The following is a 13601-nucleotide window of genomic DNA, read 5'->3' on the forward strand; positions in this document are numbered from 1 at the left end:
CGTGTCCCCCAATTTCAGCCCGTGTGATTTGCAAATTTGAAATTTGGGCGCGTTTAACATTTAGTACACACTCGTGTTCCTCGAGCGTGTGGGTTCACACGACCATGTCTAGCTTCGTTCGCTTCTACCACGCCCGTGTGTTCAAGCTCAACGCCCATGTTCATTTAATCGGTTCGACCATGGGTGTTAGGCACGGGCGTGTCGCACACCCGTGTTAGTTTCTCAATTTCAACCACGGATCTTCCACACGGACGTGTCGCACGCTCGGGTTGTTTTGGCAGGCTCGACCACGGCCATGTCGCACGGCCGTAGCGTTTTATCGTAGCCCATGTTGGGGAAATCTGTTGCCCTATTTTCACAGGACCTTAGGCACGCCCGTGTGCTTGGCCGTGTCTCTGTGGAAAACCCCTATATTCAAGATCTCTGTTAGTAGGTTAAGAGTTAAATACCAAAATTTAAAGAAATTAATAATGTTAGTGCTCGAGTTGCCTCCCGAGAAGTGCTTATTTATAGTCTAAGCTCGACTTACCACTCTGTTGTATGGTCATGGTGGTTGGAGGAGTTTATACTCCTCATTCCTGCTATCAGTCTTATTAAAATAAGGTTTTAAATGGGTGTTGTTTACCTTAAAAGTGCCGAACCTGGGATGACTCACATCCACCGTACCGAATGGAAAAATACTGAGTACCGTAAGAGGGATTTCCTCATTTGGTGTGGTAGTGACAATGTAGGGATCTGCGGCATCTAGTAAGACTTTATCACCAACCTTAAGTTGATTTGGAGAGGTATCGAACTCCTTCTGGCGTAATTTTGGTTTATCATGTGTTCTTGGTTTATGTGCTCACCATTCGTCTAGCTCCTCTATCCGTAGCCTTCGTTCTTTATGAATGTGTCCTTGGTCATTGCTGGAACATGCCTCATGAACTTCTTGGAAACTCAGTTTCTGCAAAGTAGTTTGTGTCATATTGTCAGTTTTAGTAGACTGGTGTGGACCATTACCTTCAATGTTTGATGTGATGCCAGAATTACGAGCTTGAAGGGTGATCACTTCGTCTCCCACACGAAGTGTAAGCTCACCTGTGCCAACATCAATAATTATTTTAGCAGTTGCTAAAAAGGGCCTCCCTAAAATCAAAGGGGTGTTATTATCCTCCTCTATGTCCAGAACAACGAAATCAACGGGAAATATGAACTTATCTACTTTCACTAGTACATATTCAATAATACCTCTAGGAAATCTTATAGTTTTATCTACCAATTGAATGCTCATCCTAGTTTGTTTAGGTTTCCCAAGACCTAGTTGCTTAAACATTTTGTAAGGCATGACGTTAATACTAGCCCCTAAATCAGCTAATGCATGACTTATATCTAAACTACCAATTAAGCAAGGAATTGTAAAACTCCCTGGATCTTTCAATTTTTGGGGTAGCTTATTCTGTAGAATAGCTGAGCAGACTGCGTTTAGCTCCACATGCGACGCTTTTTCCAACTTCCGCTTATTTACTAAAAGCTCTTTTAAAGATTTCATTGCATTTGGCATCTACGACAAAGCTTCAATAAATAAACGGTAAGTTAATATGTAATTTTTTCAAAAGTTTGAGGAATTTACCAAATTGTTCGTCTGAGCGGTCTTTTCTTGTCGCGTTAGGGTATGAGACACAAGGTTTATATTCTTAATTCACCGTTTTGTTATGACTTACCTCACTTTTACCTTTGCTCACCACAGTTTCTTGCATCAATTCTGGCTCAGGCGCAATGAATCCTTTCTTATATTGAGTACTAATTGCGTTGAGGTGCTCCCTTGGATTAGGTTCAGTATTACTTGGTAAGCTACCTTGTGGTCGTTCGGAGATCAGTTTGGATAGCTGGCCTATCTGAGTTTCGAGCCCTTGGATCGATGCTTGTTGATTCTTAAGTGCTGTCTCGGTATTTTGGAAACGGGTTTCTGATACCGATATGAATTTTGAGAGCATCTCATCAAGGTTCGGTTTCTTCTCTTGTTGATAAGGTGGCTGTTGAAAACCCTGAGGATTTTATGGCTTTTGATTCCCTTGACCACCCCAGGAGAAATTTGGGTGGTTCCTCCAACCTGCATTATAAGTATTACTGTATGGGTTATTTTGAGATCTAAAGTTATTGTTACCCATATAGTGGACTTGTTCCTCTTCGGTTGTAGGATTGAAGGATTGATATTCTGTATGCACACCTCCTCCACTTGAGTCACACCTCATTACTGGATGTACCTGCGTAGAACCAAGTAAACCATCAATCTTTTTATTGAGAAATTCTACCTGATTTGACAGCATAGTAACTGAGTCGACGTTATAAACGCCGGCTATTTTTGTTGGCTTAGTCCTCATGACCTGCCACTGATAGTTATTCAGTAACATTTGTTCAATGAATTCATAAGCCTCTTCAGGTGTTTTGTTGTTGATGGTTCCTCCAGCAGCTGTGTCAATCATTTGTCTTGTTGAAGGATTCACACCATTGTACAATGTTTGAACTTGCAGCCATAGAGGTAACCCATGGTAAGGGCACCTTCTCAATAGATCCTTGTATCTCTCCCATGCATCGTAAAGTGTTTCTAAGTCCATTTGTACAAAAGAAGAGATATCATTACATAACTTAGCCGGTTTAGCCGATGAAAAATATTTTAGTAGAAATTTTTCGGTCATTTGTTCCCAAGTAGTAATAGATCCTCGTGGTAACGAGTTTAACCACTGTTTAGCTTTGTTTCTCAGTGAAAAAGGGAATAACCGAAGATGAATGACATCATCAGAAACGCCATTAATTTTAAAAGTGTCGCAAAATTCCAAAAAATTTGCCGAGTGTTGGGATCCTCATCCTGCAAACCATCAAACTGAACAAACTGCTGTATCATCCGAATTGTGTTAGGTTTCAGTTCAAAATTGTCGAACAGGATTTTGATTAGCCACAATTGCAAGAGGTAGCTGATTGCCTTGGTTTTCAGCCATCTCTTCGGTTGGGGCTTGAGTATCGTCTTCTTGCTCATTCTCCGTGTATCTTAAGCTTCGCCTTATTTCTCTTTAGTTTCTATGAACTGTGCGATCGATTTCTTCGTCAAAAAGTAATGGTCCCGACGGGTTTCTTCTAGTCATAAACTATGAAAACCTGCCAAGAGAAGGAAAAAGAAAGTTAATTAGTAATAATAATTAAATTAAATTAAATTGCAAGAAAAATAAATGGCTAAAATAATAAAAATTGAGTGTTCCTAATATTTCAGTTCCCCGGCAGGGGCGCCAAAAACTTGATCGCGAGGTTTCGTGATAGGTTTTAAATATTTATAATTACTCGTTCTTAAACTAATGATTATCGCGATGTAGGCAAGTGTACCTATCGAACAGTAGTATAGTTTTAGCAAGACCAGACTGTCGAACCCAAAGGAACTAAAAGTACTAGTAATGACTATCTTTTTATTATCTAGCCTAAGAATAAAGAGGTTATGTTTTAATTAACTAATTATCTAAACTAAGAACTCACAGAGAAAAGAATTGGGGAATTGCTTTTGGGAAAATCGATTGAATGAAGACAATACCTAAGGAAAAATCCACCTAGACTTTACTTGTTATTCTGGCTCCGAATCGGACGATTTATTCATTCAACTTGTTCCGTAGAGATCACTAAATTATGTTATTATCCTTATTCAAGACTAATAACGTCTAATCCCTAGATTGAATAACCGAGACTTTTCTCTAATTAACACTCTAGGGTTGCATTAACTCCATCTATGGATCCCCTTATTAGGTTTTACCCTAATCCGGTAAAATCTTGTCACCCTATTTCTAGGCACGCAATCAACTCTGCTTAATTATGACAAAAGTACTCTTAGACAGGATCTATTCCTTCTCTGAATAAAAGCATGTCTTGAATTAGTATCCTGGGATATCAAAACAAGAATTAAGAACATATAATTAAGAACAAGTTAAATATTTATCATACGATTCAGAAAAAAATAACAAGATTCGTCTTAGGTTTCAATCCCCTTAGGTATTTAGGGGTTTTAGTTCATAACTAAATAAGAAAACATCTCAATAGAATAAAGAATAAAAAACATAAAGAAAATCCAAAACTCCTGAATGGAAATTGAGGAGAGATCTTCAGTCTTGATGATGAATCTGGCTTCTAAGATGGATCAATCAGCTTCTTTGGAGTAATTCCTTACCCCCTATTCTCCGTCTCCATTTTCTTCCTCCTCTAAGGTGTATTTATAAGCTTTGGAATGCCTAGAAGCCCTCAAAAGTGGCCTTTTCTGAATTGGACCTAACTTGGGCTCAGCAGGGACACTCCCGTGTGACACGCCCGTGTGCGATTAATTTAGGCCGTGTTCGAGCCTGTTAGAATGGTACGGGCGTGTGCTATACCCGTGTGAGTCGTGCTCCAATTCTGCCAGATTGACATGGCCGTGTGGTCTGCTCGTGTGAGGAGGTCTAGGCCGTGTTGATTTCGTACTTTGGCCCATTTTCTCCGTTTTTGGCCCATTTCTCGTTCTTTTCACCAATTCTAATGAGAAATCATCCATAAAATGTATTAAACATGGGGTAAAAATATGTATAATTTATGGTTTATCAACCATAAATGTCAAGATTCTTATTATTTGTTTAAACCTTAAAATCATTTGATTTTTTCTCATTTTTATCAATACTCCTTACCCTAAATCCATAATACTCTAATAGTCCCCAATCACTAAACCCACTAATAGTTAGAAAGAACGTCACTATTGTTCAACTTTTTGCTAACCATAATTTAAGTGAGATAATTATTAATTTCGAAAAAATAATTTTCGTAAACATAAACGTAATCTTCAAATATATGTTGGATTGATATTTTGATATATTAATAGTCTTTCATTTGCCAAATGCATCATTTTTCCATTTCATTTTTTTTTACCTCTTTCATTGTTTGTGTTTTGTTTTTTTCTTTTATATTAATATCTATATACATATTAATATTATATTATATTAAAATTTATTTTTAAGATTTTAGGGTTTATGATTTAAGAGTTTAGGGTTTATAGTTTAGGGTTTGAGATTTATGGCCTATAATTTATGGGTTTAGGGGTTATGGGTTAGGAGTCAGGGTTAATGGGTTAGGATTTATGGGTTAGAGTCTAGTGTTTAGAGTTTTAAGGGTTTAAAGGTTTAGTGGTTTAGGGGTTTAGTGCGTTAAGGTTTAGAGAAAATCATAACATTGATTTTAACAGCTTGGTAACTTAAGTTATCAAATTGTAACTTTTCATACTTAAGTAACTAAAATGAAATTAACTTTCCCATAACTAAGTGAATGGTGTAGTTAATTTATATTGTTTATAAGTCGGTTTCAGATATGATCAAATTAAATAAAATAAAAATAAGACCTTATTTAATTTGTTATAATTTGGTCCTATCTAAAATAGATAGTTACCTATCCATATCAATCTGTTACTTTTTTATTTATTTTTCAATAAATAATTTGTTATATTTTTAATATATTAAAATTAATATTATCTCTTTTACAACTATATAAGAGATTATTTAATATATAAATTAAAAAATACTAATTAATCTAAACCCTAAACCCTTAACTATAATCTCCAAAACCCTAAATTATAAAACATAAACCATCAATCCTAAACCACAACCCTTAAACCCATATTAATCCCTAAACCTTAAAATTGTTATCGAGCTTTAACGGCGTTTTTCAAAAAGCGCCGCTAATACTCAATCTATTGCGGCGTTTTCGATAAAGCACTTTTTGAAAAACACCGCTAATGCCACTAAATCTCAAAGTAAAATGACGTCGTTCTACTTAATCTTTTAACGGCGATTAATCAAAAACGCCGCAATAGATTGAGTATTAGCGGCACTTTTTGAAAAACGCCGCTAAATCTCAATCTATTGCGGCGTTTTTGATTAAGTGCCGCTAATGCCACTAAAGCTCAAAATAAATGACGTCGTTCGGCTTAATCTTTTAGCGACGTTTTTGAAAAAATGCCGCTAATACTCTATCTATTCGCTTTTTAGTGGCATTTTCTATTAAAACGCCTCTAAAAACCTGTTTTGCTGTAGTGTAACCGGAATTAAAGCTTGGATTTGCTTGGTTGATTACTTGTTTGTGATAGAATAAATTGTGTGGTGAGTGTTTTCTAAGGGTAACTTGGTAAATTGACCCTAATTTATGTTTAATTAGTAGCTTAATTGATGATTTCAATTGATTAATTATGGTTGAACGGCTGATTTTTGCAAGATTGATATTATATGTACAAGAGTTTATTTTTTATTGAATAATGGTAAGTAAACACTTAAGTGGTTTTGTGAAATTTAATTAGGCTAATTAGATTGATGATTAGAGCATGGTTACTAGTGTTTTTTATCATGATATATTGTTGTTCCAATTGGTAATTGAATATTGGAAAATGGCAAATGAAATGCTTGATTTAATTGGATGTTAAATGGCTATGTTACATGTTACACATAAGCATTTTGTCACATTAAATTGACCACAATAATGATTGATTTATATGCTATGTTTGACTGAATATATTGGCAACATGCATGGTGGATCTATTAGATATAGTTGGCATGCAATAGGATTTGTGATGACTCACCTTTATTTGTGACATTGTGAGCATATGGCTCTAGGTGGACTGATTTGTTTGCAGTATATAATGGAGTGTTAAGCATGAGACTCCACTCATTGGGATATTTGAGACACTATAAGAAAGCGTGTGCTTCGGCCCGCTCAACTCGGTGGACTGTATTTAATATTTGTGGGAGTTTAGAGATCCATTTATCCGATGTATTATCACCCGATTAAGCCATGAGAAGTGTATGCCAATATATTTTTGTGTGATTATTGTTATATCATTTGATGTTTGTAAGCCATGAATAATTTATTATTGATATTGATAAAGCATATGGAAATTAAATTGACATGTTTCATTATTATGGCTGATAATTGGTGATTGATTGGATGTGATTTAAGCATGATTTGGATGTTGATTTAGTAGTTGTTTTTATTAACATTCATTGGGTTTTTTAAAGCTCGCACCTTCACAATTTGTGCAGATAATCGTTGGGCTTGAGGAGTTGAGGAGCCGAGCGAGAGAGTTCCAAGATATTTAGGCTTGGTAGAGACTTTATTACACGTTTTAAATACTATAATCAGGCATTGTGGAACTCCCGAGAATTACTTTAATTTTGGTTGTAATTAGACTTTGGACATTGGACATTTTATTTTGGGATGGTTTTATAATGAACTTTAGGCATGTTTGAGTTTAACTATTGAATGATTTATAGTGTATTGTTGCTTGATAACACGGTGTGTGAGGCATAAAATTTATACTAACGATTGTTTAAATAAAGCTTCCATAGTGTGGTTTACTAGCGACTAAGGTATGCCACTTGTTTGATTTATTCGGTGTTTGTTATGCATAAAATTGATTGTCTAATTCTATATAATTATGGCTTGATTGATGTCAATAAACTCAATTGCAGGTGTATGTATATGTATGTTAATTAATCGTAGTTAAATCGGGTTTACTTAACCATTAAAATATGCAAAATCGGGTTTTAAAATGAATTTTTCATGAAAATAGTCATAGTGGTTTTCACATGGGCATGTGAGGGGTTGCACATGGGCGTTTGGGTAAGTGAGACAAGCGCGTGGAGACTAGAGTTATCACACATGGGCGTGTGGGATTCCCACACCAGCATATGCGATTGGTCTAAAAGTTTTTCACGATGCAAACATGGTCGTTTAATGACACACGGTTTAGAGGACACAACTGTGTGGGTTTTAGGGTTTGAATTTTTGTCTCTTTAAATTGGTATTCCAATTTGTTTAAGTTACAACCTAATCATTAACGATAAAGCTTGAATTAGACATAGTAAACGAACTCAAATTAAGCTGAAATTTTTAGGCTTGCATAATTTGACTAAAAGAAGGTCGGTAAACACTTAGATCTAAAATCGGGTTAGTTTTACCGTAGGTGGTAAAATAATGAAAATTCCTTTAGATTAAATTACGTAGGAAAAGTTTAAAGTTGGCTCATAATTTGCTTCCGTATTAATAAATAACTAATAATTAGATAAGATTGAGGTGTTATAAAGTCGGGGTGTGTCTTGGGTGGTCGTTAACCAAAGAGCCACTTAGATGGCTAATGTAATGCTTTGAATTCGAGCTGGTCTGTCCCGGTCGGGTTGGGGGTGTCACAAACTCGATACTTAATAAATGATGCTCTAATTACAGTAGATCCAATGATTTTTCTCCTAATTCATTTCCGAAGTTCTGGCAACTCTATGTTCTAGTTAAAACCAGAAGATCTATGTTCTCTGATAAAAAAAATCACGCTGTTCTCGGTGTCCCGGACCTTATCCTCATAATAAATAATAGCACTAATTCTTCCATTCATTTTTGACCGAATTATCTATCGAGAGAAGTTCGAAACAAAAGCATTATGCAAAAAATATAATGCTTCAAATAAATATTTACTTAAAAAATCAATGCTTATGCTTACTATTTTTACAAATAGTATCGTTGCTCCAACTTATACCTTCCCTACGAACTTCTAATCTTTTGAACTTCTTCAAATTCTATTGCTCTAACTTATGCCACCAGATGCTAAAATATGGGTCATTTATAGCTAAGGGATAACATCTCACTCATTTCTATAGAAATGCCCTGGATAGCGGGGGTTGATATTTGTAGAGAAAAAATGCTCCAAGCAGGATGCAGTATCAGCAACAGTACTGAAAAGGGTGTCCAGGTGAAGGAACTTTCAATATTTTTCTGACAGTGCATTCTTCTTACAGCATTTTTTAAAAACATTTCAAATATCCCAAGATATTTTCTCAGAACCTATCTCGTCAAAAATTATTTTTTCAAAACACTTGAACACTAAAAACCCTAACAATAAAACCAAAAACATTAAAGCAAACCCAAAACCCTAATAATAAAATTATTTTTCTTAAAACCCTAAAACACAAATTAATAAACACATAAAAATTAAATAAAACACTAAAACACTAATTTAATAAACACTAAACCCTAATTAAAATTCTAAACCCTAATTTAATAAACCTTAAATCTTAGTTAAACAATTAAAACCCTAAAAACACGGGGGAAATGCGTTGACCTAGATGTGTTTTTCCTCAGTGCATTGACCTGGACGCATTTTACTGGTCAAGGGGAAAAAGCTTGTGTTGGACGTGCTTTACTGATTTTCCCCTGAAAACAAGATCGGCTAAGCGCACTTTTGTAAAATTAGTCTATTTCTGTCAATTTTTACAAAATTTGCCATTTCCGATATTATTTTATAAAATTGGCCTTGTCTAGTATTAAACCCAACTTTAGTAACATTTTTCTTAAAAAAGAATTTTAGATAACTAAATAGAAAACCACTAGGTAAATTTTTTATTTAAGAAAAAAAACCCAAGCTGAAATCTTGTTAACATTATATCCAATTATCAATAGTTCTTCACTACTGTTGATTATCACTCCAAAAAATAGAAGAAAAACCCAATCAAATTCACCCATCAAGTAGGCATCTGAAATCGACAAAGTGGACAAAGATTACTCTTCTCCAGCCAGCTTAAGATGCAATGTAGATGATATATATGAGAGCGAGGCATTTGAGTAACTTTAAACCCATCCAAAATCTCTTCCAAACAAATCACGCACTGCACTACGGTAAACTTGCCTTCTTCAACTTTAACCTTCGTCAGTGATCCCTTGCGCTTATCGACGGCTTCGTCCTCTGATGGTGTTGCAGCAGCAGGACCCAGAGTGACGATAATTGGGATGTTCTTGCGCTTCTTGTTCTGTGTTTTCTTCATGGCGGAACGAGCACATTCTATGATCTTTAGCATCACCCTGGCATGAAGGCCAAAGGGTATTTCCATTTGCGAAAGCTTGCTAGATATAGCCGACCACGATGTGCTGCTGGCCTGCGTTAACTGATCCTGTGGCAGCAATAGCTGTTGAATGATGGTTCCATGGTCAGATATAATGTTAGCGAAGATTTCAATAGAAAACACAGGACACAGCGACGAATCTTCTTCTACTTGCATCACCACTTCACCGTCTTCACCCTCCATCTGCCATGCCTCACATTCATAGTAACACATTCTTCTGTGTGTGCAAGGCAAAATACCCTTAACAAATAAACAAAACGCAACAAAATATGTTATATGTTTGGTGGGTGGGACGGTGGGTGGCTTAATGTGTATTCATTGAAGTTTCAGAAGAGTGGGTGAACATTTTTATTGATTACAACTTGATTTCTAAGATTTTTGCAATTCGGAAAATGATTTTGAATTTGAAATGTTGTTTGTTGGTGTTAAGGCTACACATTTAGGTAGATGAAAGTTACACTTTTTTTTTTAACAAACATGAGGAGAGAAGTGACTTGGAAGCTAAAAAATAGAAAGGTAGCTAACAACATTGATTAGGACTTAAATGTTTTGAATATTAAATAATTGGAAGTAGATAAATATTTCTATTTTCCTTGATTATTAGTATAATAATATGAAAAAAATATATATATTTCTTATAAAGTGTAATTTCACCCAAATTTGATGAAGTACTGATAACTCATTAAAAAAATGTTTCAGCTGGATGGACCAGGGAAAGAGGTCATAGAATTTTTTTTCCCATCATATCTGATTATACAATTAATCACTGGATTTTAGTGATAAAAGAGATGGTTAATTAAAAATGCACCCAAGTGACTATATACACCAGCAATTATTAGAATTCCTCAAATAAATTGAATATATTGTCAAACCCCAACAGATCCAGCTCATATCTATATATCTATAAACCCCTCAAATAACATAAACTCCACAAATTGTTTAATCTATTTAGAGCCCCAGCTCAATCAAAGGGTCAAAGCCTTCTATGGGATAAACCCATGAAACCATGCTAACACAAAGAAGCATGTCACTGGCTTCATCTGGTTTTTTTCTTTCCCTAATAGAAGGAAGTTCTACAGTCTCTCCCGGCTCAACAGAGCACGTAATGAAGGATGTATTAAAAATTTTAGATTTCCGTGGGGCATTCATTTCATGTTTTAAAACAAGTAAATATTATATATACACAATTCATGCACTTTAATATATTGAAAATATTGGTTGAAAGTTGATATGTTAGTTTCATAACTTACGTATGATATGTCTTCACTCACAATAGTATAATCATATCTCAATAAAAGGAGTAACAGTTTTCTCTCAATGACATTGTATAATTATGAAAATGGAACAATAACCATGGGTCATTTTTTTGAGACAAATTGATAGGGGACAACGGACTAAGATCGTGTTCAAGTTGTTTAATACCAAGAGATTCGAATCTGACTTGAAAAGAAGTAAAATATATATAGGAAACCAAAGAAAACAAAAACAACTAAAAGAAGAAATTTAAGAAAAATAATAAATATTTAAAACAACAAATAAATAAACAATAAAAAATAAAAGTAGAAGATGATCTGAATAAACCGATAAATATAGATGGAAGATAGTTGTCCAACTGAACCCTTTGAAATATAAACCCCTAAAAGTTCAATTAATGACTTTAATGAATAGTCCAAAAAATAATCTTTGACAAATTGAAGAATGAAAAATGAATTCCAACAACTCCTTGAAGAAAATCGAGAAGAAAAATCGCTTCTAAAAATTACAAGAAAGCAATTTTGAACAAAAGAAATTAACTCTCAAAGTTGAAAATTCATTAATGAATGAATCAACCAATTTTATGTCTTTAATGAACAATGAAAAAACATTTATATAGGCTAGCTAATTACATCCAAATAAAACTCTCAAGTTTAATGAAACTCTAGTTAATTTAAACTCTAAGAAGTAGTTTTAGTAGAACTAAACTTTATTGTTGGCTAAGAAACATAAAATTCCTAAACAACTTTAAATATTTAAAAATATGCTAAAATTCACAATAAATAAATAATAAAATAATAAAATCTAATTGATACAATATCGAGCTCATATATAATCAAAATTAGGCCTTAAACTCGAACCCAATATGATTTAAACTTAAATTAAAACCCGAAACTTATAGTTTCCCGTAATAATTCCGTCCAAAAATTCTACTTGTACAGTCTTCAATAAAATAGTCATAACTTGAGCTCACGAACTATAAATCGAGTGTTTAAAAGTACGTTTCGAAGCTAAGAGATAAGCTTTCAAACACTATGAAAACATCTCAGCCCAGAAATACCTAGATCCCATCGAACAATTTGTCGTAAGTCGAATGATCTTCTAAACTTGAAAATTTGCAGCTTGATTGAATTGACTTTAATAAATTTCACCACATTTGCTAATACATCACAAATGATTTTATCATTAGTGGTATAAATAATCATTTAGTAATCATTTTCATTATGGAATATGCAATGGAGACCATAAGATAAGAGTGATTGGATTAGGTGAAAATATTTAACCTTAAGGATCATAGATATTGATGTGCTTGGATTGTGTATACAAAATATTTAAACAAGCGAATGATGTCAAGTTATAGTATAGTTTTACAATGAAATGCTTGCTAGGTAAGTATATCAAGGATTGTACCTTTAAGGATAGATTTCACAATGTTAAGGTCTAATTGAATCTTGTTAGTTTTGATTTTCAGATGTTTTGATATAACAAAATAAATGTTAAAATCGCTTAATCAAATTTGCAAAATTTTTCTTAAAGTTTCTAAAATTATTTTCAAGTGTTACATGTAACACTTCAATTTTGGCAAATCTAAAGTTTTAAGCATATAGAAGTAGCTAGTCTGTTTGGTGTGGTGTTATCCGCCTAAATGACCATTTTGGCGCATACGTGTGGGCATATAATAACCACCACGTGAGTTGGTAAGATTTTGATTTCATGATATTCTACTATATGAAGGAGATATTCGTGTTAAGGGATAAAAGTGAAATAGGGAATGGACGAGTTCTGGGAACTCTATTTGGTGCGTAAAGGAGTTGGGTTAGAAGTTTTCTGAAAAAATCGGCATTATGTTTTCCGAAATTACAGCATTGGCATAATCATGCATGTACAATTTTGCTCATCTGAACTTGATGAAATTCTCTGCATTATTCTGAGTTGTTTGATGTGTTATTTGTGCTTAGTTTGAGTTAAGTTACACACTGAGCTTAATAGCTCACCCCTTTCATTTCACCATTTCAAGTAATCGACAGAATTAGGAATGGGGCAGCGTTTGGGAACTCGGATTGGTTTTCTCGCATATGATGGTTTGAAATACTAATAATTAATTTTTTTGGACTTTTGATATTTGAACTAATTTTCAAATTTAATTTTGCTTTCGAGTTTCTGTGGTGGTTTTTTTATTTAGTTAAAGATTTTTGCAAGATTTTTGTCAATTAAAACAAATGCTCGGCTTTCAAAATTAAACAAGCTAATAATTTTTCCTTTACGAATTTGAAATGAGTTTTACGAAAGCTAATAATGAAGGTTTTGAAATATGCTTAATCGACCAAATTATACGTTTTACTTATCGGAATCACAGTTTTCAAATTATCAACTCCAAAATTTCTGTTGCAAAACTCAATATCAAATTAAATGTTATTCCGCAAAATAAATAAGTTC

General features: G+C 34.1%; 1 protein-coding gene and 1 non-coding gene across 2 annotated transcripts; one reads left to right on the top strand and one right to left on the bottom strand.

Annotated features, from left to right (window-relative positions):
- Positions 1-2520: 2520 nt before the first annotated feature.
- LOC121212852 (small nucleolar RNA R71) lies at positions 2521-2627 on the top strand. The gene has a single exon (XR_005908225.1). It is a non-coding gene; the product is annotated as a small nucleolar RNA R71 (small nucleolar RNA).
- Positions 2628-9533: 6906 nt separating this feature from the next.
- Positions 9534-10124, bottom strand: LOC107919339 (E3 ubiquitin-protein ligase RHA2A). Its single transcript, XM_016848815.2, has one exon. It carries the CDS (start codon positions 10122-10124, stop codon positions 9534-9536), a length of 591 nt encoding a protein of 196 aa, XP_016704304.2.
- Positions 10125-13601: the final 3477 nt, after the last annotated feature.

This window comes from Gossypium hirsutum, chromosome A13 (assembly GCF_007990345.1).
Source record: "Gossypium hirsutum isolate 1008001.06 chromosome A13, Gossypium_hirsutum_v2.1, whole genome shotgun sequence".
NCBI lineage: Eukaryota > Viridiplantae > Streptophyta > Magnoliopsida > Malvales > Malvaceae > Gossypium > Gossypium hirsutum.

Bases quoted from the DNA above. Each gene is read 5' to 3' on its own strand.
- LOC107919339 (XM_016848815.2), bottom strand. From the start codon at position 10,124: ATGTGTTACTATGAATGTGAGGCATGGCAGATGGAGGGTGAAGACGGT.